General features: G+C 54.0%; 1 protein-coding gene across 4 annotated transcripts in view; it reads right to left on the bottom strand.

The window, feature by feature from the left end:
- Positions 1 to 27,711, bottom strand: part of RALGDS (ral guanine nucleotide dissociation stimulator) — a 58,728-nt gene that overhangs the window by 4,685 nt on the left and 26,332 nt on the right. For 2 of the 4 annotated variants that reach the window (XM_051807436.1, XM_051807434.1), the window contains exons 2-9: positions 3,513 to 3,623; positions 2,921 to 3,114; positions 2,447 to 2,521; positions 2,095 to 2,288; positions 1,560 to 1,681; positions 1,210 to 1,425; positions 992 to 1,095; positions 572 to 656 (exon numbers count right to left, since the gene is read on the bottom strand). In XM_051807436.1, coding sequence (XP_051663396.1) covers positions 572 to 656; positions 992 to 1,095; positions 1,210 to 1,425; positions 1,560 to 1,681; positions 2,095 to 2,288; positions 2,447 to 2,521; positions 2,921 to 3,114; positions 3,513 to 3,623 — 1,101 coding nt within the window. Of the gene's footprint in view, positions 1 to 571; positions 657 to 991; positions 1,096 to 1,209; positions 1,426 to 1,559; positions 1,682 to 2,094; positions 2,289 to 2,446; positions 2,522 to 2,920; positions 3,115 to 3,512; positions 3,624 to 20,484; positions 20,915 to 27,711 lie in introns of those variants that run through there. The other 2 variants (XM_051807437.1, XM_051807435.1) reach the window with 2 other exon arrangements.

Below are 27,711 nucleotides of genomic sequence, written 5' to 3'. Positions count from 1 at the left end.
GGAAGAGGAGGAAATCAAAGCTGTTTTACGGCTCACAGGGAGGAGAGGCTTAGTGAATAGGAACTGCTGCTCTCATTTCCAGCTCTGTGTAAATGCCTCCTCAATGGGATGTTTTGTTCCCTTTTGCATTTTGTGTCCTCTCATCCCTCAAATCAGAGCTGGACGGGGATCTGTGGAGAGGCTCCACATGCAAGAAGGACATTTTTGCTGCAGCCTTTCACCAATCCCACCACCCCACCTGGAATTAAGAGGACTTTGCACCGGGCTGTTAAAATGCAGCTGCCTCTGGAGAGAAGCTGTCACCTGGTGCTCTGGATCCCATCCCACTGCTTATCTCTGTTTGCTGAATTGCTCTGCCAGCTTCAGGCAATGAGCTTTGGGTGGAGAAGCAGAAAGCCTGGCCTGGTCCAAAACCCCTGCCTGCTCCCCAGACTTGGCATGCCCATGTCTGCGACTCCAGCAGCTCTGCCAGGGCTTTATCCTTGTGGCTGGAACACCGTGGAAACTTCTGTCAGCATCAGCCTAAGCTCCCTGCCAGAGACAGGGCGACGTGGGTGCTGCTTCCCCTTACCTTAATGAGGAGCTCCCGGCTCAGAGAGTGGTTGTTCTCGTCGGAGAAGATCTCTGAGAGCTCGTGGAATGTGCGGAAGCTCTCCCTGCTCGGGGGGAAACAAGGGGAAAAGTCGGCAATGCTGCCACAGTGGAATTTCCTCCTCGGGCTCTCTTCTGCTCACCCAAATGACCCCAGTTATGTTCACAGCTCCAGTTGGGCCTTGCTGGTTGGGAGCTATTCCAGGGTGGTTCACACAGAGGAAGGGAAAGTGATGATGCTTTTATTTTCTCGCCCTCCTTAGGTCCCTGACACCTCACACTGGTCCCTGGGTTTTGGGCACACTGCAGTGCTGGAGCTGAGATGATCCCATTTAAACATTCAAGGGCCAGAGCATGACCTTCCCCTTGGAGCCTCCCAGCACCCCCAGGAGCCGCTTACCGCAGGACCTCATCCCAGGTCTTCTTCAGCCGGTGGACGGCGTTGCACTGCAGGGCTGAGAGGATGGCTCGGAGGGAGGAGAAGTTCTTCAGGATGCGGCACTCCTGGGAACGAGGAGATGACGGGACTCAGCGTTAAAAAGAGCTCAAGGATCTGCTGTGCTTCCAGCACAGCAAAACCTCAGCCCTCGGGCAGAGGTGGGAGGTGAGCTGTCCTACCCGAGCCACCTCGATCCACCGCTCCACCACTTTTGCCCTCTGCTGTGGCTTCAGGGACCGGTCCCCGAGGCACGTGGCGATGACACAGTTGGCCACACTGTTGAACTGGGAGACCGTGGCCCGGATGGTGGGAGCCAGGTGCTCTTTGCCCTTCTTGTCTCGCTGGGACCAGATGCAGCCCAGGCAGTGGTAAGGCACCACTTTCTTAAACAGCTCCTGGAAGAATAAAGGGATGAAGATGGGTCTCTTCGGGTTCACTGGGAAGAGAACAGGGCAGGAGGAAAAATGGATGGAAAGAGCCAGGTCTGTGTCCAGAGCACCATCGACCTGGCTGTTGAGTGAATACTTACAGCGTCCATCAGTGTGAACTGTTCTGCCACCATCTCTGGGGAGAAGGAGAGGAAATCTGGCTTCCCATCCCCAACCCCATTCTCCTCCGCCAGCTGGAAGGTGCAGCTGCCATGGTCCACAGCTGTAGGAGACAGGGTGAAGCTGAGCACTGCAGAGCTGCCACAAGCTGGGGTCCACACCGACCCACACCAGCCCCCTGTGGGCACCCACATCCCACCTCCCAGGCTCTTAAATTCCCACCTGGCTTCACACCTCGAGAAACGAGGCTCAGATAAAAGGATAGTCATTTTAAACCTGGGTGCAAGTGTCTACAGAGGATTAAAGGCAGATTAGCTAATCCACTTAGAAATCCCACTTCTGGTGCAGCTGGATTAGCTTCCCAACGTACCTCCATGTAAACACAGGTAGGGTTTATGAGTGTCCAGCCATGGGGCAAGACCGGAGGTTCTGGAGACCCTCAATGCCAACAAGAAGCACTTCTCCCTTCACCTGCAGCCTCAAATGACCCCCTACACGCAGGGGAAAGGAACCCACCTTCTGCCTCGGACTCGCTCTTCTCCTGCTGCTGGAACTGGGCCAGCAGGATGCGGGCCCGGCGCTCCAGGTCGGAGCCGGGGATGTTGTGGCGCACGTAGGAGATGAGCTGCTTGAGGCAGGTGAAGTCTGGGGGCTTGCGGAAATCCTCTGAGTACTGGTCCAGCCAGGCCCCCAGGATGGAGGAGATGGTGCTGCAGGGAGGGGGAAAACACGGGCAAACCTGAGTGAGAACCAGGTGCCAGGAGAAAATCTGTGTGCGCCCCCGTGAACCCCAGGCACACCTCTGGGAAAACACATCCCTTTGTAGGAGAACCAAAACACCAGAGCCACCCACAGCACAGTCACTTACTTCTTCAGCTCCATCCTCTCGTCCACAGCGTGCCTGGCATGGTCCCCATTCACCTGCACGTGGAGTTTGCCATATCTGGTGGGGCACAGAGAGGAGACAGTGAGCACCCTGGACTCAGCTGCCTCTCAGTGATGCCTCTTCTCCCCCCACATCACCCCCAGCTCTGCCAGGGGTGAGGATGAACCTCCTACACAGTGTCCTGATCCCCCCTCCTCTAAAACAAGCCCCCATATTACAGGAAGAGGGAAGCAGCCAGCACTGGCCACCTCACAGAGGGATATCAGCTGGAAGAGCTCCAACTCTCTGGGAAGTGGTGTCCTCCCTGCTCTGCCCCAAAACCTCCAAGCAGATGGAGTTCTGAGAAGCCATCAGCCCTCCAAGGCATTGCAACAGAAGGTGCTGGGGCTCTCTTGGCCGAGGGGGTTCAGACACCAACCACCCACAGCTGTGTTCTGGGGCTCAGGGCAGCCTCACCTGTTAAGCAGCAGGTCCAGCACTTGCTTGGTGGTGGCAAAGGCCCGGTAAGTGCACAGGAAGATGGTGACATAAGTGGAATCATTGCCCTTGAAGGCTGAGACCAGGTACTCCACCAGCTTCTCCAAGGTCCCAGCTTTTATCGTCCGCACCTTACACGTCTCATAGAGGTTTAGGGCTGACTCGTTCTCAAACTGCCAGGACAGGAGCAGAAGTCAGTGGGCTGGGTGAAGACAGACACCACCAAGTGCAAAGCGTTCCCACCAGCTTCACAAGGCTCAGGTCTAGGCTGGGACCACAGACCCCTACAGTGCCTGGGGCTCTCCTAACTGGGAAAGGGAAGCTGGGTCTCCTCGGACACCAAATATCAGCAACCCAGCTGAGACGAGCATTTGGGAAATCCCAGGAGAGGCCTCGAGGTTGCCAAAATCTAGATGCAAATCAGAGTTACCCTATTTTGCCAAATGGGGCTACAGATTGTTTCCCCTGTGCCCCTTCCCACAGGGCAGAGGTCAGTGGGTGCTCCCATTGCCTGCTCCCAAATTAATACACGCTTCCTGTGGCCTGGAAACCTCTAAAACCCCCATCTTACCCCCAGCCATCGCTGCCCTTTGTTGGCCGTGTGGTGGAGCTGCACTTTCCGGAGCGATATGCTGTAGATCACACCATCCTCCAGCTCTTCTCCAATCTCCTGTGTGGAGCTCTGCATGGAAAGACAAGATACACCATGAGATAAGGAGAGCAAAGCGCAGCAGAGATGCTCCTGTGGCTCCTACGAGGCATCCCAGCAAGCCAAAGGCAACAGCTGGCAGACAGCAAGAGTCTCCCTGACCTGCTCAGAAACACAAACCCAGTGACACCAGTCTGGCCAGCTCAGCTCTGGGCCCATCTGAGCCTGCCCACAGCAGAGCCAGGACTTTGGGAAGCTGCTCTTGGTTTGCTCTTGGCTCCACTTCTCAGCCCTTCAGCAAAGCCAGGCTGTGCCAGTGCTTGGTGCCAGGCAGAGCATGGACCCCTCGCTGGGCAGCAAGGGGGGCAGTGAGAGTACACCCCATACCCAGCCCTGGCTGCCTCCCCCTTCCCAAGCCTCTGCCTTTCCCATAAGGTGACACTGCCACCTGCTCTGACTGTAATCTCAGTAATCTGTCCCTGCAGAACTGGGTACCTCTGTGCACTTCCCTAATAAATAATAACTGTCAAACCAAGCTCCCACCAGCTTTGGCAGCACCGGGAGGCAGAAATCCAAGAGGAAGCTCAAAGCTGGGGGGGAAATCCCAGGGATCGGCATCAGGCACAGGGCACCTCTGGGCCACAGCCCAACCCAGCTCTGAGGCTCACATTTCTGCTCTGGGGGGTGGAGACCACCTAGAATTTGGTGAGGAAAGGGGTGATGCTTCTCAGGGCAGGTCCCCGGGCACGCACATCCCCCAGCACCACATGCCAGCACAGGGCTCAGCAGCAGCTCCAGCCCCACAAGGACGATTTGGTTCCCTCCTCCTCCTCCTCCTCCTCCCTCACCACGCTCTGCTGAGTCAGTGCCTCTCTTAAGATGGTTTATCCAGATCCTTTTAAACACCGCGGGGATCTCCCCCGCCCTCCAGCCCCCACACCAAATGGCGGGACAGGGTCTGACACACGGCAAAACCCACTGCTCAGCAGATGGAGAACATGCCCGAAGGCAATAAGCTGGTTAGCAGGGGGAGGTGACCACGTGCTGTGGGGCACAAGGACAAGTCTCCCCTGCATATCACACTGCCAGCCAAGGGCCAGAGCCAGCCCGTGGCTCTCCCTGCAACCGGCCCCTCCAGGACATAAAAATCCCTGAGCAGTGGCAACAACACAGGGCTTGCCAGGGAAGAAGCTGCTGTGGAGGGAGCCAGGATGGAGCCCCAGGAGCGATGCTGCTCCCTGAAAAAAATCCTCCTCCAAACTGCTCCCTGTGAACATGGGAACAGCCATGCCCAGGGCCCTCATTTCATGCATCTCCCATCTCAAGAGACACGAGCAGAGCAGGACCCTGAGCTGATGGATCACATGTGCACCCACAGGCTCTTTACCCACCATCCTTTATCATCACCATCACAGCAGCGGCCACTGCACTGTTATCACACCCTGCTCAAGCCAGGGGCTGGTCATTAGCAAGGAATCAAGGCAGCTCAAAGAGCAAGGGGAAACTGGAAAAAGCCTCTCATTCATGGTTGTAATGAATGAGGACAGAGAATCCCCCTGGGCAGGGTTACTGACTTTTTCACTTTCTGCTGAACCTGCTCTTCTCACTTCATGCCAGATTATGGAGAGGTTTGCTTTGCTGAAGCTTGAGGGACTGTGAGGCTCCTACCTCCAGCTCTGCTGTGAACATCAGAAGTCTTTCCCAGGATTCACTGGCTTCCAGACCAACCCTGACAGCACCTGCACAGGGCAGCAAACTAACAGACATCCTTCCTGACACCTGTGTCTGTCCCTCTCTTGTTCTGTGCTCTGGGATAAATTATGGCATAAATTTATGTTCCAGTACATTGCCCTGGGGGACTGGCACAACCTTGGGAGAGAGCAGCTTTGTATCCACTCTGGATCAACCCCCTACAGTGATGGCACCTAATCAAGTTGGCCAAGTTGTCTTTCTTCCACCTACAGATGCTGTTTCCAACAAAAAGGAAGAAAAGTCATAGATACACTTTCCAATTTGTCCACAGAGACCATCAAACCCTGGTGCCCAGAGTGATGTAACCCTCCAGAAATGACAGTGATGCCTCTTGAGCACACGAACCCATTACCCAAGAGGCAGTGATAGAGAAGGGGGATCACCACCAACAGGGCTTTCTTTACACCAGCTGTCCTGGGCTTTCTCTCAGTTTTCATCACCCAACCTGCATGTCAGCCCTACCCTGTGTATCTCCCAGTTATGCTGAGACTTTGGGCTGGAGGAAAGCTCTGGGTCCAGCAGAACCAGAGCCCTGTACAGTCTAACTCAGAAAAGAGACTTGGCTGGGCAGTTGTAAATCTCAGACACAAATATCTAAAAAAAAAAAAAATTAGATGCCTGTTGACATGCGACTAAATTAATAAATTAAATCACATGGGGAGGGCAAAACATCCCAGGATCAACCCATGAATCACTGGCAGCTGCTGTGCAACTACAGTGGAAAGTATTGCAGGGGTTTTGGCTCCGTACTTCGTGTCCCGTGCAGGGGATACGCCCCATTTTGATGTGCGTAGAAGCACATTTCGTTTCCTTCCCATATTCAAGATTCATTCATTTTTTTGTCCTGCTGACTTGTGCGATATCCCCCGAAGTTCCCCCTCTGCAAACCACACACGAAGGCCGCGGCTTCCCAGCGGTGTCTGCACCAGGCCCACGCCAAGAGCCAGCCGAGCTGCTACACTGGCACATTCTAAAATTTGGCTATTTATATTCTGCATGAGCTTCCTCTTTCCTACGGCTGCTGCTTCTCCGAGATGCTGATTGTGCATTCCGCGCGCGTTGGTTAAAAACCAACGGAGCAAAAAGAAGCAGCGGCAGGACGGAGCCAGTGAAGCCCCACTCCCAACACCTGCACCAAAGGCACGTTTCTCCTTCTGCAGATGAGGAGGTGGGGTGGGATCAGGGCTGGGAGAGGCTCAAAACCTTGACCTGTGGCTTATGTACGCACTGGCCACCAATGCTGCAGCTCTGACACTCACAGTGGGATTTCCAGCAAGCCGACCGAAGCTGACTGCCTTCAAAATGGTCTCTAAAGAGACAGAGAAGTGCTGGTAAATATTACTGCAACAGTCACTCCTCCCCACTGCCTGCCTTACACGTTTGCTGGAATTTTCTGCCCCTCATAGCAGAAGGAAACATGAGTCAGGCTCAGTCAGCACAACCACAGCCTGGTGCCCACATGCAAACCCTCCTTCGTTGGTGCTCAACCTGGAGACCTGAGCACAAGACACAGTCCCTTCTGTTGGTACAAGAGATGAATCCAACAGCCCCATGCAGAGCTTTAAATGGCTGCAACATGATTCAGCAAAGTTTTCCTGTGAAAACACTAACTTTGAGCATGTTTATGTTTATGGCATCTGCACCTTCCACCAAACTCATACAGACGGGACCCAGCACCCCAGAAAGTGAGATCCAACACACCCCAAGATGGGCATCAAAAAAAGGAAGACATAGAAAATGAATATTTGACTGTGATTTCTCCAGCTCAGTGTGCAACCCTGCTCCTCTGCACACTGCAGGAAAAAGGCCTCTGGATGGAGGGGCACAAGGAAAAACCACATGTTTAACTCAGGGGTATTGGACGCCCAATTGTGCAGAGCAGAGGCTTCTGCAGCAGCAGCCGTGAGTGAACTCTGCAGGAGTTCATCCCCTGAAATATGAGACCGGAGGTCTGCACCAGATGGCTGCCTGGGTTTGGGGACTGCCTCCTCCAACTGCAGATAGCCCCGGGCTGCCGGAGCTCCCACTGATGGTTCAAAGCCTTTGTGACTACACCAGGGAGGAATTCCCGCTCTGCTCAGTGCAATAAACTCCTCCACTGTCTGGTGAATGTTCTTGTACTCGGCGTGGTGTCAAACCCCACGTCTTCACACGGAGGTTTAATAAGGAGCTCTAAGACGTAGCCAAGGTTTGTGAGCCTGGAGGAAGGGAGTGAGGGACCCTTGCAGAGCCAGGCAGAGCAGCAGGGACTCTGCCTTCGGCTCTTCTCGCCAGCTGAAGGGAGGGGAAAATGCAAAAGCCAAACAGCAAAGCAAAATATTGGCTAGGGATCTGCATTTTGGAAAGTGTTTGAGATCAGCCACTGAAGGTGGTTTTAGTAAGACAAGAGGATAGTACAGGATTAACTGTGACAGCATCCCTACACATTACACAGACAATTACCCAACAATTACCAGGTCTTAAGAGCTCTGGTGCCACGTGTCCTGGGTTAGTGCATTGGCCTCCAAAGGCATAAAATAATGAACAGTTTGTGGAAAAAGGTATTAATTTCAGCACGAGGCACAACTGCTCAAAGTGCTTTTACTGATGCTCCCTGGACAACAGCTGGTTTAACAATCAAGATATTCGTGTTACTCTGTTCCCTTTCAGTTGAGCTACACAAAATGCCTGTTCTGCACACAGGTACAACACAGAATCGAGAGTCTCTCTGCATCATGATTTCAAAATGCTGCTGCTACCAGCCACAAGAGAGAAAGCAGACACTAACCCTGCCCATGGAAAGCTGGGAATGTGTGCCTGCTGGGAATTAACAGTCCCACTGGCCAACGAGTCAAGAAAAGGCAGAGCTGAGCCTCCAATGTCACAAGGAGTTTCTCATTGAAGCTCCGCGTTTGCACAAGGTTTGACAGAACCTGATGAAAGGTGGTAAAGCCAGAAACAGAAAGTGGGGGGGTTGTCTTTAGAATCCCCAGTGTTTTCTCAGAATAATCCCTTCCCACTCGCAGCGGGAAATGGGCCTTTCAGGAAACGAAAGAAACGGGCTCCACCACAGGCCATATCCTCCACGGCTGCCACGAGCCCCAGGTTAACTTTCATTTCGCCCTCGGGAGTAACCCCTGAACCCATGCAACGAACAGCAGAGAGTCTGAGGCCTCTTATGTAAACTGAAGAGTGCGACGTTATGTAAAAGGAAATAGGAAAAAAGTCACCCCCGGCGAGCGAAAGGAAAACAAGTGCAGTTCTGTGAAGCGAGATAGAGACCGCAAAAGCAGAAGCACCCCCTGTCCTGCGCATCCAAAATAAGCGCACGCAGCACAACACCCTTCCTCCTGGGGACTTCCAGGCAGAAAGCCCTGAGGTGGCTGTTCCCCCACGGCTCTGCCGCTCAGGATCAGCTGTTCCTCGCACTCATCAGCAGTTTTCTTCCCCCAGCCGTGCTCAGGAAGGCTACAAGGACTGCCCAAAGCTGGCGAGGAAGCTGCCAAACTTCCCCTGTATCCAGGGGAAGGAAAGGAGCCCACGCTGGTGCCTGCCTGCGCCAGTGACTCACGGCATGTCCTTTGGATTAGCAGCCCCACTGAGGACTTTTGGTCCCAAACACCATCCCAGTAACGACCATGGTGGCACTGGGGTACAATGGTTCCCCCCAGTCAATGCCAGCCTCGAGCAAGTTGGTATCCCACTGCCTCCTTTCTCCCTGAGCCGTGTTCCTGCTGCTGCTGATGGAGTTCAGCCCCCCACCCGGGTGCTGCTCCCCATGTAGAGATGTTCAGCAGATAGACACAATTCCTTTGGGTTTTCAACACTCTCTGCCTTCCTGCCTGCCTCCCCCGAGCTGCTTCAAACCAGGACCGATTCCAACAGCCCATTAAAACACAAAAACAAAGGAGGAAACAGGAAAGGAACAGAAAAAGGGCCAGAAGCTAAACTTAAACCCTCCATGAAAAGGGGGTGGTTTTGCCAGGACACCAAGCCAGTGGCGACAGCTGAGGGCCTGTTCTCTCCCCATCAGCTGCTGGGCTCCACAGCTGGGCTTCCCTGACACCCTTTGCTCTGTTTCAGGTGCTTCAGCATGGAAAGCTGTGCCCACAGGGAACAGCCCTGGAGCTGTGATTCACCCTGCACCACATGCAGGATGGGGCAGAGAGGGAGGGCACATCACCCTTTATCTGCCTCTTGTGGGGATTCCCTCGGGGTTTGGGGCTCCTGAGACCGACGGCAGGTCTGACCCTGTGTCTGTGAGCCAGAGGAGTTACAGACAGTATCCAGAGGCAGCTCCTCCACCCTCGTGGCTTAGGGAGAAGGGAAAGCTGCCGGATCGGTTACAAAGGCATCTTGTGACTCGCACGCAGTGAGTCAGTGGCTGGAGCCAGGATTAGGAGCTCAGCACTCGGGTCCAGAAATGAGACAGAGCAGATACACAGGATTCCTCCCCCATTTGCTTCTGGTTTGCTTTTAAAGAAAACTAAGAGCCTTCCCACATGTAGAGACGTTTTCGCTCTTTTTATGGTCTGGAAATCAAGAGTCAAAGACCTTCAAAGATCCTGCATGTCCACTCCATCCTCCCAGCCCTCAAGGAAAAGGATCAGGCCCCTGAGGTGGGGAGGGATCAGCCTTGCTAGGGGGACTCCCCAGGGAAAAGCAAACTCCATCTGCAACAGGCAGTGCCAGAGGTGACTGGTTAACTCCAAACCCTGTGTTTCCTATGCCCAGGAGTGGAGAAATCCACCAGCACCTCCACCTAGACATTTGCATCCCATGTGAGAACACCACCAAGCAGGACTCCCTCATGTTCCCTACCAGGGACGTGCTGGGATGGGCTCCCTTTGCAGGCTGAGGAAGGTTAGGAGAAAACTGAGTGCAGCAGGTTTTGCTTCCTCTCTAAGTTGATGGCAAAAAGATCCGGCCGACACAGCAGTTCCAGCTCTTGCTCCACAGCCCTTGGCTCTGTGTTCGTGATCTCTCTGGCGTGTGCAGCATCCCTGCTCAGCACCATCCCCTGCTCAGCACCATCCCCTGCTCAGCACCATCCCCTGCTCAGCACCGACGCCTCCGCAGGCGCCGCATCGGGGCCCAGGGACACAGCTGGACTTCCCTCACAGAGCAACTGCCCACAGCCCGTGGGTAATTACTGGAAGTGAAACCAGAGTGACACGACCGGTGAAAACTGGCGTGTAAAGAAATTAATACGTATTGCTCTGTAAGGTTAAATAAAGATCGAGCGCCTCGTCCTAAGTCATTTCAGCTCAGAACAGAGGTCTGTGTTTTAACAAGGTGGAAGAGAAATGTCTGTAAAAAACATAACTGAAACAAGCCCAAGAAGTGATTTTTTTTTTCTGGGTGTACAGCAGCACCTGTAAGTCACATGCAACATGACAGCTCCCCAGTGCCTTGTTCAAATGTGAATTAAAACATGGAGAGTGTCCTGAAGAGTTCAAGCCTACCTGACCTAACATTACTCTATCAATTCCACTGCTGAAACAGGGCCCTTGTGCACCAAGTGTGTTATTTCTGTGTCAGCAAAACTGCCACGTGTACTGGCAAATGGATAGTGACGAGGCTGGCATTTGGAGCTGATGTTCCTTGAAACCAACTGGAATGGTCACCCCTAAAATGTCAGTTGTGTCTTAACACACATTAACCAGGACACACAGACTTGTTCATTGCAGCAACTCCAGGGCAATAGTTGTCCCTCGCATTGTATCACAACCTGCAAGCAAGTGCATCTTCCCAAAAGTCAAGTCTTCACGCTCCCAGAGACACAAAACCTTGAATAAATATTCTCCAGCTCTCAGCTCAAAGCCAATGTGCCAGTCCAGACTGTGCCAGCCAAAAAATTAATTTTAAGTAGTACCAGCTGCAATAAAACCAGGTTCTTTTGTCAAACCTGCCCCTTGCCCTGGCACGTACACCCTGCACAAACAAAGTGCACACCTGGGCACGCTCCTGCAGCATGAGCAAGGTGGGATATGCAGAAAGGGCAAAGATACAATCACAGCTGCAGCAACTGCCAGGTGGGAAACACCAGCCCAGCCCCAGGAGGTGGCTTTCAGCCCCCCATGCCATGCTGAACCATCCCACCGGCCCCACGGTGACCTTCCCAGGGAGTTTTATCACACACCATTCCCAAACAGCCTGGCTAAGCTGTAAATGGCTGCCTGTGCAGTCACTCGCCTGCAGCAGCTTGCAGAGAGGAAAAGAAAGCCAAGTGCCATCTTTCTGGAATTCTGAAGGAGCACAGATCGGGGTGGACAGGCTGGAGGCTGTCCAAGAGCCCTGTCTGGTCCCAGTCTGGCAGATGGCAACTGCGCCATCACCTTTCGCTTCCACCCGAGCGAGGTTCATCTCGATGTAGCTGAGACGTATCCATAGCTCCGACAAGCTGAACCAAAATAAACCCTCGTGAAATAAATGTGTCCACCCATGTGTGTTTACTCTGCCTGACGTCAACTGACATTCCCTCCACTAAACCTGGTGCCATCGAAGCGTGGGCGAAGATGACAAGCCCAAAGCTCCCGGGGGAAGGGGGGGGGGGGGCTCCCTAAAATCCCATCGCCACAGCGATGTGCAGAAGAGGATGCCCGCCCGGGGGGGCTCCACATGCCGCCAGCCCACCCTGACCCTGGAGCAGGGCGCTCTCCCAGCCGGTTCAATGGCACCACTGTGCTGCCCGGGGCCGGAGCGGGGCTCGCAGCGCCGGTGGCACAGGGACGGGCTCGGCGGATGGCTCCGCTCTTTGTGTGCGTGTCTGCACCAGGGTGACCCAGTAAACAGCTGAAGCAGAGAAAATGCAGGAACAATCCAGTGCGGGGAGGCAGCGAGGGGCTGCCGGTGAAAGGACGGGAGGAATAAATGCGAGGCTTTGTTCTCCGGTCGTGCCCCCCGCGCCCAGCTCCCACCCCGGCCAGGATGACGTAGGATTTCTCCATTTGCTGCCGGCCGTGCGGAGATCCAGGCTCAGCCTGGCTCGTCCCAGCCTCCTCCTGACACCCGCAGCCCCAGTGTGTCCCAGCACATCCCAGCTGCGGGTGTCAGGACATCCCCTGGCTCCAGGGAAGGGCTGGGAGAGATTCTCCCCTTGCATGGTACCCTGCTAGTTGTTCCCCTCCCTCGGGCGCCTGCGGGAAGCTGGAAGGGAGAGAAGCAGTTTTGCTTTGTAATCAAGAAAATCTCACCTTGAGAGCATTACTTAAATAGGTGTCAACGAGGCAGGAGGTGCTAAGTGAGCAGGCACAGGACAGGTGTCAACAAGCCGACACCTGGGGGGTCTGCAATCAGGATGCTCAGGCAACTCCGTGTGATTTCCACAGCTGAAGCAACTGAGAATTTAAGATTAACTGGCACCTTCAGGGAGAAATTAACTGGGGGAAAAAAAAATAAAAATCCAGCTGTTGACAAGTGCCTGAGCACACACATGCCAGGAGCCCCAGCAGGGAGGTCCTGCCCTGAGTGCTGGGTGTGCCAGAGCCTGTGGCACAAGGAATGTGGGCGCCCTGGCAGCCGGGCTGGTGGGATGAATTCCCTCTCCAGACCTTCAGCCCTGCACTGGAGGTGAGGGCTCAACCCTGGACCATGTTGGAGCATCAGCCAGGGCAGGACCAGCAGGCAGCCAGCCCTCCCTCAGGTGTCAGCCAAACCCTGGGAGTGCAGGGAGGTAGCTTCACACAGGATTACTCCATTTTCCCACCTACTCTGACTCAGCACAGACTTTTGGGACCATGTTTTCTCCCACCACTTAAGGCACAGCCCTTTTCCAGAGACAGCTGATGAAGACAAACCAGCACCTGCAGCAGCCCATCTGTGCCTGCTCAGGGACCCTGGGCATCGGGATTTCAACCTGGCACTGGGTCATCCAGGCATTTGCAGGCAAACATTCCCTCATACTCTTTCACAGGAGCTAAAACACCACACGGTGAGCCTGTTCCTCCTGGCCATAGCATTCTGGTGAGCCAGTACAGGCACGCTCCCACCCCGACTCGTCTGTTCCTGCCACCCTGCCCTGTTCATCCTCTGGGATTACCTCAGCCACAGGTGAGCATCCCTGCACTTCATCCTCTCATTTAATAAAATGATTTTGGGGAACACACCGTGGGATACCCAAAAAGCTGAAGTGCACAATGACTATGAGGCAGCATCAATGCAAAGAGGGTAGAGGTGCCCACCTTCCTTTCCTCTGACAGTGCCTGGATAAGACAGGTCAAGCCTCCAACAGCCCCAATCCTCCCAGAGCTGAGTAACACGCTAACATCCATGGGAATGAGGGTTGGGAGAGATGGAGTTTGTGGAATACCCACCCCCCAAGAAGCACCTCGGGGAATAAGTGTTTGTTATGACACTGGTATGAGCCATAGCTACGCTCTGAGTCACCCCAGTGCTCCGAGGGAGGGACCAGCCAGGCCTGTCCTGGTGCCAGCTCTCGCTGTTGCAACCGGGACTGAATCGAGCAAACCACATTGTCTGAAAACCCAGTAATCCCAGTGCCAGTCACCAGCAACGGGCACCGCCAACGCATTGCTCAGCAGGAGCATCTGACCAGCAGAACTGCAGCTGGGACCAAATGCCCATTAAAAATACCATCAAAAGCCAACAAATAGCAACATTTGGAGAAAAGCTGGGCTGCTTAAAGATGAAAAACCAACCCGAGCGCTGGCCTTGCTCTGAACGGTGCGCAGTGATCGCTGGGGTCGCAGCATGGGAGGACTGGGGGTGACACCATCAGCCCCAGCTCACACCTCCCACATCCTCCAGCTCCTGCTGCTCCAGTGCACGGAGCCAGACCTCACCAGCAGCAGGCCACCAGCTGAGCCCTTCAGACAGGTGTCTGAGCAAAATCTCTGAAGTTTTGGCCTAAACTGGATGATGAGGTCCTGAACCCCCCAACCACACAAAGGTGTGCATGCTCCAGCATCCTTATTCACTTCCCAGGGCTGAGCTTTCACCCTGCCAGTCCCAGGCAACGTGCTTTGCTTTGCCCAGCTTGGCTGAACGATGGTTTCCTGGAGTTTGTTCCAGCTCTAAGAGGCGAACCCAAAGCAAACACATCATTTCACAGAGGAACACGCTGGCTGGAGCAGGGAGCCCGGGGCAGGCTCTTGGCTTGTGAGTCTCCATGGAGACCCAACCACTGCAAAGAGCAGGGAAAGGGTGCGTGGTTTTGCTCCATCACATGAAAAGAAGTTCTGGTAAGACGGGTAGTGAGGCCTTTGAAAAGCAGGTTTCCACACAAGCCCTGGGCTCAGCTGCTGTTTGCTGAAGTGTGGTAAGCAGAGGGCAAAGCCGCTCTAAAAATAATGCCTCAGCATTCCAGATGAAGTTGCCTCTGCTGAGTTTCCTCTCCAATCTGCCCTGTTTGCAAGTTGGACCAACTTTTTTTCCTCCCCTGTCAGCTCTGAGGACTCGGCTGGTGCCTGGCAGCCAGAGCCACCTCCATCCTGTCTCTGGGGGTGTCACCAGGCAGCTGTGCCCACCGGCACCCAGCACCCCACGTGTGGAGCAGGAAAACGCCCTTTCCCGTCCCAGCATGTTTCTGACAGCAGGGCTCATGGAAATACCAACTGTGTAATGAAAACAAACCCGCTGCTGCAGAGCTAAGCAAGTGAAACAGGCCACACCATGTGCCCCTGCGTGCGCTTAATCTCCACTGACATTTAGCTGTCACATAACTTCTGACCCTCAGGTAGAGAGAACTTGGCATTATCTAACGTGGAAGTGCTGCCCTACAAGAACCTGTGCCAACAAAGCCCCGGGAACATAACCAAAAACTGGAGAGATGATTTGCATAACGTCACAAAAACAAACCGAACAAAATCAGGTGGAGAGGGACAGAGGTTTTGGGTGCTGCAGTCACCACTTCACTGCACCAAAGGAGACCAGTGTTTGCTCACTGCAGCCCACACAACCACGTGGCCCAGGCAGAGAATTAGGAAAGGACCTTCCTGACACCTCTGGGAGAGCTGCTCCCAGGTGTTAAAGAGAACAAAAGCCCTTCTGCAAACTCTAGATGACCCCTGAGTGCAGCTACCCCTGTGCCAGCCTGTGAGCCCAGAGCAGCCCTCACACCTCTGCCCCTCTGCAATCCCCTCCCCGTGACTCCCTTCAGACGGCCAACCTGCAAGCCTGGGGAGCAGCTGGGATTACTGGGATTAGTGCTCCATGCCAGAGCTCCCTTCCCCTAACTACTCAGGAGCAAAGTCCAGATGCATCTTTATTGGAGCTGCGTGAGCCAGGAGGGCTGGGGCTGCTGCACAGGCAGGTGAGTCCCCACACGGGGAATGAGACAAACTGACAACTCAAGTATCCAAACAATGGGGAATGAGACAACTGAGGTATCCAAACATCAAAGTCCTTCCCTTGCTGCTGGGTTTCGCAGGCAGGCACATGCTGCAGCCAGAGGCTGCCACACAGTTTCAGAATGATGCTTAACATGTCCCCCCCTCCTAGGAGCCCTCGTGCCAGCCCCACCTTTCAGCCTACAGGTGCTTCTCTCTGCAGAACGAAGGTCCCACAGAGCCCTGGAGCAAAGGCACACATTTGGGAACAGCCAGGGATGCTGCCCTGGGATCTAACCCAGCGCTGTGCACACTAACAGCACGGGATGAACGTATCGATCTGGGGAAGGTACAAGTACTAAAACTCAAACTCTTTCTCCCCAAGGCCTGAGAAATGTTTCAAACCCCCAAAAACCCCCTCACCAAGACCCCACAGGTGCCGTCCCACCAAAGCAATGCACAGACTCCGACCTGCCACGAGCTGTGCCGGAGCCCCTCGGGCCCCCCGCCAGCAGCTCAGCCAGCTTTGTATCCAAATCCTGCTCCTTAGCAACCACATTTTTTTCCCCCCTCTTGCTGAGTCCGTGGGAGATGAAGAAATATTTGAGAACTGAAACAGCCCTGCTGCAAGGATATATTTAAATAAAAGGAACGTGCCCGCTTGAAAGCCGGTCATTAGGCAGCTCTGGAGATAACGGCCTTAGAGAAAGTGTGAGCAGGGGATACCCAGCCTTTAAATGTGGTCTAGAGTGACCTAAATAAGCTCTCTGTTCCTTCAGTTACACATCCCTGGGGGACACAGCGGATGGCAATTAGAGAGCTGGGAAGGGTGATGGAGGAGCCGCTGGTGGTGAAGCCCTTCCTACAGCCAGACCGACCACGGTGGCCCTAAAAGCAGGTCATGCTCTGGCCCTAATTGTGGGGTGGTCACAGCCAGCCCAGCTCTCAAACAGTGGTGGGTTCCGGCTGAGCAAGACCCATCCCTGCAGGCATGGCCAGCCTGATGCTCCTTTTGCTCATCACACCCCAAAGCCAGGCACAGGGAAGCAGGGAAATACTCCAAGACTGCATTTAGTTGCTCCTGCCTGTTGATCCCACCCTAATAGCCATGAAACAGAGGGCTGGAGTGGAGGAATAGTGTGATCTGGGGGGGCTTGAAGCACCCTGAGCTGCAGCACAGGACCTCCTGCCTCCCCCACTGCAGGGAGCCTGGGGAGCAATTCCAATGCACAGGAGTGGCCTGGGGAGGGTGTGGGGGGTGTCCCATTCAGCCTGTGAATAAACAAAGATTTCAGTTTCTAGGGTTGCCAGTTTGGGATTAAATCCACTAAAACCTCAGTGGGATCCCAGCATGGGGATTCCCAGCCCTATGGAAACATGGCATGGCAGCCTCTGAGTAACACAATTCTTATACAAACACATTTAGAAGCCTCTCTCCAACTTCTCTCCAACCATATCAAATAATAATAAAAAAATCCCTCCCACCTCTGTTATTCCCACTGTGCATCAGCCACCAACAACCAGCATCTCAGCCTGCTCCCAGCCTCACCTCCAGCTCCAAACCTCCCTGGAAGTGAGCCAGAAGGTAGGTCCCCATCCAAGAAATACCAACAGATGATGTTCATCAGGCAAATTGCAAGGGACATATCAGGTTGTGCCTGGGGGAGGAGAACAGGCTGGGAGAAAAGGATCTTATTCCAAAGGCACCATAGGAAGCTAAAAGAAAATGGCTTTTAAGAGATATCTTCACCCCTCCCTCCCAGCTGTAAAGAACAAGCACTGACCTCCAAGGCATTTGGGCTGAGCCATTCAAGTTTTCAAGGATGCATTTAGCAGCTGAAAATCTAATTGTTCAGAAAACAAACAGAGCCAGAACAGCAAGGACAGGAGCTTTTTTATAAGCGTCAGCCCAGCCTTGTCTAGAGGCTCAGCAACATCAGCTTCATGAAAGTTTCAGTCTGTGTCATCTGCAGTGGTGTTTAGGGCATGCTTGGCCAGCAGGACCAGGAGAAGGGCCACAAAATTCGCTTTGTGGCTCCTGCTGGACAGGAAGGATTGACACTCACTGCTGATTTGGGACGGACTGGAACTGGAAAGGTCAAAACAAAAGATCTGCAAAGCTGCTCTGTCAATCAGAGCAGTTGAGACAGTTTAAATTTTCCATCCCCTGTGGTTAGAATCACGGCAAGAACACTTGGCTCAGGTGGCCAGGAAGCCTCCGAGTGATGCCTGGTGATCGATACCGTTGCCGCGGGATACAGGCAAAGTCTTCCCTGCCAACATCCACAGGGGCCCAGCGAGGAGCAGAGAACCAGATCCACATTCCCTGCAACCTGCCCAGCAGCTTTCCAGGGATCCTCTATTCCCTGTGGGACCAGACTGTCCACCCATGAGTTGGCACAGCTCTGCCGAAACCAGCTCTGTCCCAGTGCTGGGAACACGGTGAGCCCGCGGAGCACAGATCCCTCTGGCAGAGGTGGCAGCACCAGGCTCCCACTGCGGACCCGGGGCCATCATCAGGGCTTGGCAAAAACACTGATGGTCTCTGGAGGTTTTCCTGTTCAAATAATCTGCCTTCTCCTCTCAGCATGCATCCTGCAGAGTAACTCTACCCGAGGATCACAACCACGCCAGGCTCCTGCCACCACAGTTGTCACAATGCTGACACTTTTATCCTTTCCCCGGTCGTGAACCGAACACGCTGGAGGTTTATCAGCTCTCTGAGCATCCCAAAGCTGCTTGGGCGGCCATGGGTCACCATATACCCCTCTGGGATGCCCCTTTTCTTGCCATCACTTGCAAATGGATGGAACAGAGAAAGGGGGAATTTGTCTGCAAGTTGTTCAGGGCTGAGAGGAAAGCCTGAGCCATCAGATGCTGGGACTGTGATCTGACCATTACACAGCACAGATCATGTACAGCCCAGAACAGAAATCTGGGCAAAGACAACTTCAGAGCAGGTCTGGCTGGCAGTCCTGTCTCTGTGCCATGCTTGGGTGAGCAGGGGTTTGCTCAGTGCCAGTGGGGGCCAAGCAAAGCCTCCCTCAGCCCTGGTCACTTTTCCTTCACAGCCCCCAGGATGATGCCAAACCCTCTCCTGACCTCCAGAGCCTCCTCCAGCCGGGATGCACAGGGGCTTGTCGGGGTGTGTGGGGGCTGCATGTGCCAGGCAGGCTCTCCCCTGGGATGAGAGGAGCAGCACACGCTGCATCACCCCCTCTTTTCCTCCCCCCTCCTCTTGCTCTCCCTGCCAAAAGCGCGGCCCCTCAGCCTCCCGGAGCGCCGCGGGCCGGCGAGGCTGGACTTCCTGCCAGGCATAACACGAACCAGATGATGTTCTCCAAAGGATGTCAGTACGCCCACCCCCAGGAGAGAGCAGCAGGGAGGGGAGAGGGGGGAAAAATAAGCTGGATGGAGCTTTCCTGAACTCTCGGCAGAGCTGATGAGCCGCTGCCACCAGGCCAGAGGTGAACCGATACAGCCGGAGCCTGAGGTCATCCCTTCCTGTCCAAGGCTGACCAAGACTTCCCATCACAGGTTATGGGGTAGATTGTTTGGCACTGGGAGAAGGAGCCATTGCCCCTCAAAACACTGGCTGCCCTTGGCAGATATCTGCACAGTAACTGAAGAGGCTTTAGTGGTGATTCCCCCCCTCTACCATCCCCATTCCAGTGGGAAGCATCTAGAACAGCACATCTGCAGCTGGCTCTAAATCCCAGCAAAGCCAGACTTGCTGACCCTTGCTGATATTAACCCCTGCACCACCAGCATACAGGGCTGGGACTTCTGGATGCCAAAACCTTCCTCCAGCTGAGCCTCTCCTGACACACCGTTTGCTCCCCATCAGTGACACTCCCATCACACCGATGACGATCATCCATTACTAAGATAAAAGGCCCAGCTCTGACTCAGATTATTTTGGGTGCCTTTGCATACAACTGCCATCAATAAACCACCTGGGCCTCACAGGGACCATTCTGACTTTGAACAACCCGAGGTCGAATTCAAACAAGCACAAATATTCTACATCCTCCAGGAAAGTCCTCCCAGTGCCCGTAACCTTCCCAGAGGACACTTTTGTGGTTTGGACAAGCCTGAAGGCTTTTACAAGCAGCTCAGATCTGAGCAGCCTCCTGCCACCAAAGTCTCAAATAAATTATTAAAAGCCCCCAGTTTTAACCATCTGCCCCTTTCCCTGGGTGGCTGGAGGGAGAGTGTCTGGTTTCTCCCAGCAGAGCCCAGCAGCTGCCTGCCAGTCTAGGGCACAGGGACTCACCACAAAAAAAGCTAAGCAGGAGGATCCCTTTATGTAGTAAAATGAAACACCCAAAAGTAGCTAAAGGGGCCTACAAGAAGTCTGGAGAGGGAGTTTACAAAGGACATGCAATGATAGGACAGGGAAAATAGTTTTAAGATGAAGGAGGGTAGATTTAGATTAGATATTAGGAAAAAATTCTTCCCTGTAAGGGTGGTGGGGCCCTTTCCCATGTTTCCAGAAAAGCTGTGGCTGCCCTATCCCTGGAAGTGTCCAAGGCCAGCTTGGATGGGGCTCAGAGCAACCTGGTCTAGTGGAAGGTTTCTCTGCCCATGGCAGAGGGTTGAAACGAGATGAGCCTTTAAGGTCCCTCCCAACCCAAACCACTCCGTGATTCTACGAAACAGAATTCTGTGAAACATCCTACGTGTAACAGGCTGCCTACAACAAATTCCCTCACCAAACTCCGGGCCAGCTCTGCCAGCAAGGCAGAGAACCCCAAACTAAAGAGGGGAGTGCACCAGGGCCCGCTTCGCCGCGGGCTGAGCCCTCTTCCTCCCCCCCCTCGCAAACTCCCGGCAGCAGCGACGCCCCATCTCCACCCGCATCCCGCACTCACCTCCAGCGGGGGCAGGTCGGGGTCGAGCTGCGTGAAGCTGTGCAGCACCACGGGGCTGCTCTCGCCGGCCACCTCCAGCCTGACGCCGCCCCAGAGGCTCCGCGCCCGCCGGCAGCCCTCGAACATCCTCTCGGGGCCGGCGGGGACATGGTGCTGCGGGGCGCGGCGGCGGCTCACCATGGGCAGCTCCACCGCATCCCCGGCCCCGCGCCCCGCCGCCGGCCCCGCCAGACCCCCGGGCTGCCCGGGGAGCCGCAGCGGGGAGCTGGGGGGGGATGCCCGGGGCAGCCGGGGGGTGTCCGGAGGCGGCGGGCGGGGAGAGCCGCGGCGGTGCGGTGCGGTGCCGTGCGGTGCCGTGCGGGAGCTCCCGCAGCAGCGGGGCAGGCGCCGGGAGCCCGCAGCCGCCCCCGCGCCGAGCCAGCGGGCTGATGTCACGGCGGGGCCGGCGAGGCTGTAAACCAGGCACTGGATTTCCTCCCGCAGCCTCCGCCCGCCCCGGGGGCCGGCCCGGCTCGGCTCGGCCCCCGCGGGGAGGGGGGACGGGGAAACGGGAGGCGTGAAAACCCCCGAGGCCACGAAAAGGGGCGGCGGGAGCGGGGCTGATGCTCGGGGGGGGATTCGTGGGCGGTGCTGGCCGGAGGAAACACCGGGGTGTTAACGGGGGTGGGAGGGAGCGAAGTCACACAGGTGACAGCGGCCCTGGAGGAGGATCGTAAAGCACCTGGGGTTCACGCACCAACACCCAAAGAAAAAAAAAGTACTAGATGCAAGCGCATGAATATTTAAGAGCACGTGTCTTCATCCGAACAGACAAGTTTTATCTCAGCCCATGAGCTCAGAGCGCTGCCCAGCCCCTCGCTGGCCACAGCTGGGCTTTATGGGGTGACAGGACAGGCAGGCAGTGTTCCCTGGGAGATGAAGGGATGTGACCGAGGCCCCGCAGCGAGTCGGTGCCACGAGCAGGGTCTGACCCCTTCCCCGTGCCAGGGCCCCCCAAGCACCAGGGCACCTGAGCTCAGCCCAGCAGGGACTCAGGGAAAGCAAAACAGGCCTGGGGGACAGCAGGGCTGCAGATCCCACTTTAGAGAACCCCCGAGCCTCCGAGATGATGCTGAAGCCCTGCAACATAATTTTGTTTTCAGACGCAAAGAGAAATGGGGAAAACTGTTTGTCATTCATCATCCCCCTGTGCCGAGCACAGCGTGCTCCTGCCCTCCCCTGCTCTTCCCCTTCCCTCCTCACACGCTGCCGAGAAACACGCTGCCGAGAAACTGCATCACGGGTCCGGGCAGTCGCTGCTGACACCGCCAAAACCCGGACTTTTATGCCTCAGCTCCCTCCACAGCTGAAATAACATCAGCCTCCCAGGGCCTTCCAGCCCTGTAGCTTTATTTCCAATGAGAACATGGAGCCAAGGCTCACACATCCAGCTCTTCCCAGGGCACCCGCAGCTCCTGCCCAGGCAGGAAAGGATTAACAAAGCTGCCAGGGATGTGAAGGCTTCAAACTGGAAAGTTTACCAGGCAGGAAGATGAGCCAGGACAACACGGGCTATTGTCCTGCTTATCTGGAGCCAAAGAGGGTCAAAGGGGACTTCCCGGACAGCCTGGGAAAGGGGAGCCAGCCCAAGAGCAGAGCCTTGCAGTGCCCGTGGCAGCCCAGCACCTCTGGGATGCTCTTTGGGGGGTGACACAGGTTTTAACACAGCAGAGATCCAGCCCTGATCCCCCCCCCCAGGTCCCTGGAGCTTTCTCTGCTGCAGAAGGATGTGATGATGCTCCATGCAGAGGTGTCCTCAGACCCACTGACACGCCGTGCAGGAACCATGTGATGCTGCCAGATGTGCTACCAAACTCATCAGTGGCGTGCATCACTTGGCTCAGGACATGCCAAAACTGGAGGCAGTGCCCAGTTCTCCAGCAGGTATCAGTGTTGCCTCTCTGGCCTATAAAGTATTTGGGAGGGAGATTCTGCTTTGGTGTTTGAGCCCTAGGGCAGTGTAATCATGGCCCATCACTGGAATCACCAGGCACTGCTCGAGTGCACATCACAAACAACAGCACCACTCATTTTCACTTTGGCAAAACCCTCCAGCTTCGTGTGACCTCTACAGAAAGATGCAGCTCTGTTTGATGGGCAATTTTCACCGGTCCCTTGGTTGACCACTAACGATGGTTTCAGGGGAAAAACACTTCTGATAATGGATAATAAATAATATAAGGCAGGAAGGCAACTGCAAGGGTTTAAAAATAGCCAGTCAGTTTCCTTTCTCCTCTCCTGGGAACCTTCTGGGTCTGAAAAGCAAAACACTCAAAGCGGGGTCAGGAGCCCAAGTTCAGGATGTTTTCTCAGCGTAACTAACCCCAAACACTCAGCCGTCAGGGGCAAGGTTCTTGAAAATCATGAGATTCAAAACAAATAACTTTTCAGAGCTTCTAATTTGCCTCTAAGCACACCCTAAGGCTGTTCCCTTCCCCAGCCGAAAGGGAACAGGCAGGATCACACCCTCAGGCTTCTCCCCTGCACCCCCTGAAGGTCTGGAAATCGTGGCAAAACGCAATTGATTTATATGCACGTGACTTCAGGGATTTAAGAAAATGATCCACACTTGGGTGACTCATTAAAAAAATATACTATCAATTTACATTTGGCAAACTGAGCAAAAAAACTTTTCACAAGACGCTGATTTTTCTGCACTGATGTCAGCAGTAAATGTCCCATCGACCCTGGCGGGCCCAGGAACTGGGTGCTGTGGGAAACCCAGCACTTTGTGTCTTTCCACCACTCCAAAATCAGCACTTGGTTGAATAAATACAAACCCACACAGCCAGCACTGGAGCACCTACAGATCACCCATCTCTGCTCCTCTGCCACAGTCTCCAGGCTTTCCCTCTTGGTCAATAACACGGAGTGGGTAAATGCAGGCAGGCTTTTGCAAACTCTAAGCCAGTTTTCTGGTTTAGGAATCAATTTGGGTGAACCTGATGGAGTCAGGACCTGCAGATTCAGACTTTATATGTTCAGTTAATAACTGGACTTTGAGCACATACAGGCTAATACATGTGGGTCTTTGAGCATCCCCCTCATCTCCATCCTCCAGCCCTCCGAGCTCCTGCCTTTCTTCACTTTCATCTCACTGTTCTGCTGCTGAGCTGGGCTTTCCAGCATATTTCCTACAGGGCAAAATTCACAGTGACCCAGTTCTTGTGCTCAATATTTGCTGCAGGGGTTTTTTTCCCACCAAGCCATGGGCTGAGAGAGCGAGGCTGCCCCCCCCTCCCCGAGCATCCCTCAGAAACACTTCCACAGGGGGGTTGGTGGCATCCAGCTGCCTGCAAACACCCCAATGCTCCTGCCACCACCCCCAGGGCATGTGCTGGCACCACCTCAAAAAAGCCATATTTTCTCTGAGTCTCAGTGAAGCTGCAGCAGGAGACGCCAAGAAGCGAGAACAGCTCATCTCAGCCCTGACCAGAGAAGGCAGGAATCAGCCCCATCACCTCCAGCTGAGCCCCTCTGGAGCATCACACACCTCCAGCTTTCCCTGCTGGAGCAGCAAGGGAACCAGGAACCCAAACCAGCGGCCTCTGACAGGAACTGGGCTGGTTTATGTGGGAGTTGCAACATTATCCGGCCTCTGTCCCAAGCTCTGGCACCGACTCCCGAGGCGCGTCTGTGTCAGGCTCCAAAATGGAGCCGAGAGCACTTCCTTCTATTGTGGGGCTGGGGAAGCCCTTCTTGCTGATGTTTTTAAGGCACTTCAGAGGAAAAGTGCTACCGATGGAAAAGAATTATTAACTCAAGGTTAGGCATTAAGCCCTGGATCAAAATTTTTTTGGACATCCCGATTTTAATTTGGAAGACTTCCATCTTCCACTGCCCAAGCTCGACTGTAAGGTTATTGTATAAGCAACAATAACAGTATAAAAATAAACTAGTACTATCTCTTCCACTTCAGGACAAAGGAAAAACCTCCAAGCTTAGGAGAGAAAGGAAAACAATGTCACTGCTCTGTTTGCACAATCTGTACATAGATGTCAGATTACAGCAACTGCTCCCAAAATTTGGGGACCAACAGATCACAGCCAGCCCTCAGGCCCTCCCAGACCCAATTCTTGCTTGCAAACATGATCAGTGCCTCAATTTAACCAGACTGTAGGGGTGAGCCACCCACCACTTGCCAGTGGATTTTAGGAAGTTCTCTGCTGAGTATTTCAGATCCAGTCAGATCACTCTCTCTGCCTCCAGGTTTTGGGCGTTTCTCGGGGCCGTTTCCCGGCGGATCAGGCACTATGAACTCTTTGTGCTGGCAAGGGAGGAAGGCTGGCTCAGGCTCTCCTGCACTTTGTGCCACTTCTGCCAGGGGCACCTGTTCCCCAGCTGCAGCACCCCCTCCTCCCCACGGCCCCCCATGGGCAGCTACTGATTTGGCACCGGCTTAATTCAGGAGCGCAGCTCTCTCCTCCGTGCCAAACATCCAACACGGCAAGGCAAGCCCCTAATTACTGTCAGTTCCTAGCAGAGGAAGCACACCAAATCCCTGGGCAATTAGGATCTAAAACTCTCCATCCAGCTATTCTGTGTTTCATTTCCTGCAGCCCCTGTGCACAGCTGGGCTACGGCATCTCCTGCGGAGGCTGCCGGCTCTTGAAGCTCAGCGATGGCAATGCAATTATTCCACGAGCCTTGGAGACTCAAGAGCTTGCAGCAATATTTCTCCTCCATCCTACTCCCTGCACCATCTATTTGGCTGGAGTAGAATCATAGAATCACAGACTGGTTTGGGTTGGAAGGGACCATAAAGCCCATCTCGTTCCACCCCCTGCCATGGGCAGGGACACCTTCCACTATCCCAGGTTGCTCCAAGCTCCATCCGAGCTGCCCTTGAACACTTCCAGGGATGGGGCAGCCACAGCTTCTCTGGACAACCTGTGCCAGTCCCTCACCACCCTCAGAGTAAAGAATTTCTTCCTAATATCTAATCCAAATCTACCCTCCTTCACTTTAAAGCCATTCCCCCTTGTTCTGTCGCTCCCGACCCTTGTCCAAAGTCCCTCTCCAGCTCTCTTGGAGCCACTTTAGGAACTGGAGGGGACTCCAAGGTCTTCCCTGGAGCCTTCTCTTCTCCAAGCAACTTGTTAAATATTTGTGGGTGTTCCGTTAGAGCAGCAAGTGACAACACAAACCTCTGGTTTTCAGGCTTTCTGACCTCTAAAAGCTCATCAGAACAAGGCCAACATGGGGAGGGACCAAGCCACTTTCTCAGGAAGAAGTGACCACAGCACACTTTGAGCAGGCACCTAGATTCCTTCACAGCAAGGCACGGCACAGCATTTACAGTGAAACGAAAGTACTCAGAAAAATAAAAGGCAAGATATAACTGCTAACATTAAAATATGCCCAGAAAGCCAAAGACAACAGGGTCCACGCTGTGAAAAGCACCGAGACAGTGGTGCTTACAGTGTTTTGGCAGGGGGAGGCAGGGAAGCAAGGACCAAAGCTCACCCTGAGCTCGTTGTTTCGAGAGGATCACAAGATACCCAGTGAGTTTTGTTGCAGACCATGCCCACGTTTAGAGGAAGCTGCAGCTGCAGCTCTGGGTCACACTCTTCCCTTTCCACGTGCTCCTCCATGCCGGCTGTGACGCTCCCCAGAGTGCAGAGTTCAGCAGGCATTAAGCTGCTGAAGCCTGACACGCTGCAGACACACCAGAGCTCCCCTGGTAAAGACTATTATTTCTTGAGCTGTTGGTCTTTAAAGGCAGCTTTTATCTCCCTATCACCTTTCTGCCAGAATGTTTCAGTCAGCTCTTTTAACAAATACCACCTAAGGTGCCTGTAACCAAAAGAAAAACAGGAAAAACATTTTTCTGTGTTGCTTAGCAATCAGTGTGTGACGAGTTCAAGCCTCCCAGGTGCTCTGTTATTGTAATTTCCATCCCTGCTTGCTTGGGCCCTCTGCATAACAGTCAGGGAAAGAAAAATCACTGGTAGAAAAGAGGAGAAAGGTTACAAAGCCACAAAAATTTGCAAGGAAAGATGGGAATGGGTGTAGCCCCGGAAGGTAAGGGAAACTCATTTCTGAAATCAAACCAGCCTTTGTCATCTACCACAAAAGTTAAATTACATAGTGAGATTTCATTAGATATTGGAAACACACATCTACAACCTGGGTGGATAAGGAACACAGCGAAGCTCTGGCTCTGCTCACCTTTCAAAAACCCACCCAAGGGCAGGCAGTACATTTTTCCACTGATGACAACCAGCCAAAATGACATGTTCAGCTGAATCGTGTAAAAGGAGAATTGCAGAAACAAGAGGCTCTGGCAACTGATCCACAGAGAAATCCCAGTGGATAGGAAAGAACCCTTGCTCGGCAGAGCGCCTGTTCCTGCTCACCAGCTCCCACCCCAGCCCGTGTTCCAGCCCTGCTCTCACCTGTGCCTTCCCTGGCTGGGGGAGACAGACAGACAGGGAACTTGGACCAGCCTGCAGGTCCCACGCTCCAGCAGGGGAGTGGAAGTCAGCTTTTATTCCAGCTGTCACCCCGCTGGCTCCTTTCCTGGGCTGGAGAAGGTGAGGGGAGGCTTCCCCCTTCTCTCTTCCTGGGTGACAGCTCCTGCCAGCACATACAGGGCATCACTGAGCACGTCTGTTATCCCTGGGGACGTGCTCTGACCCCACACTGCTTGTTCTCCTTGGGAACAGGGATGGAGATTGGTGTCTGTGTCACCGCCTCAGCACGCTCAGATTCAGCTCCCCAAACCTGACCAGCACCATTCATTACACTGCTGCTGGAATGACATGTCTGGACGCAGGTAAGGGAGGGAATGGTACCACAGAGCTGCTAAGAAGTCCAGGAGAAAAGTGATGCCACAGCACAAGCACAGGGAAGAAGCATATGGAGTTGATGCGTTGTACGAGATTAAATTATGTCCAAAGGCCAGCTTAAACATGGAGCCAAACAGGCTGCAAGGCCCTGGGCTGCAGTGCTGAGCTGATCTGAAGAGCTACAGGTAGGAGAACAAATTTTACACATACTACAAAGAGTTATCCCAGTATAGGAATATGGTGGAACAGATTTAAATGCCAGATCCTGGAAATAAGCGAAGCAACAGCAAGGGGTCCTCCATACATAACATTAATAACACAAATAAATAACTGAGATTACTTAAACTAAGAAACCCAGTTAAACAGGAACAAAGCCCCTTAAGAGGGGATATGAAAA

The sequence above is a fragment of the Manacus candei genome, unplaced genomic scaffold (assembly GCF_025592945.1).
Source record: "Manacus candei isolate 608988 ecotype Guabito, Panama unplaced genomic scaffold, ASM2559294v1 h1tg000071l, whole genome shotgun sequence".
Taxonomy (NCBI): domain Eukaryota; kingdom Metazoa; phylum Chordata; class Aves; order Passeriformes; family Pipridae; genus Manacus; species Manacus candei.
This window is presented reverse-complemented; position numbering and strand designations above follow the sequence as displayed.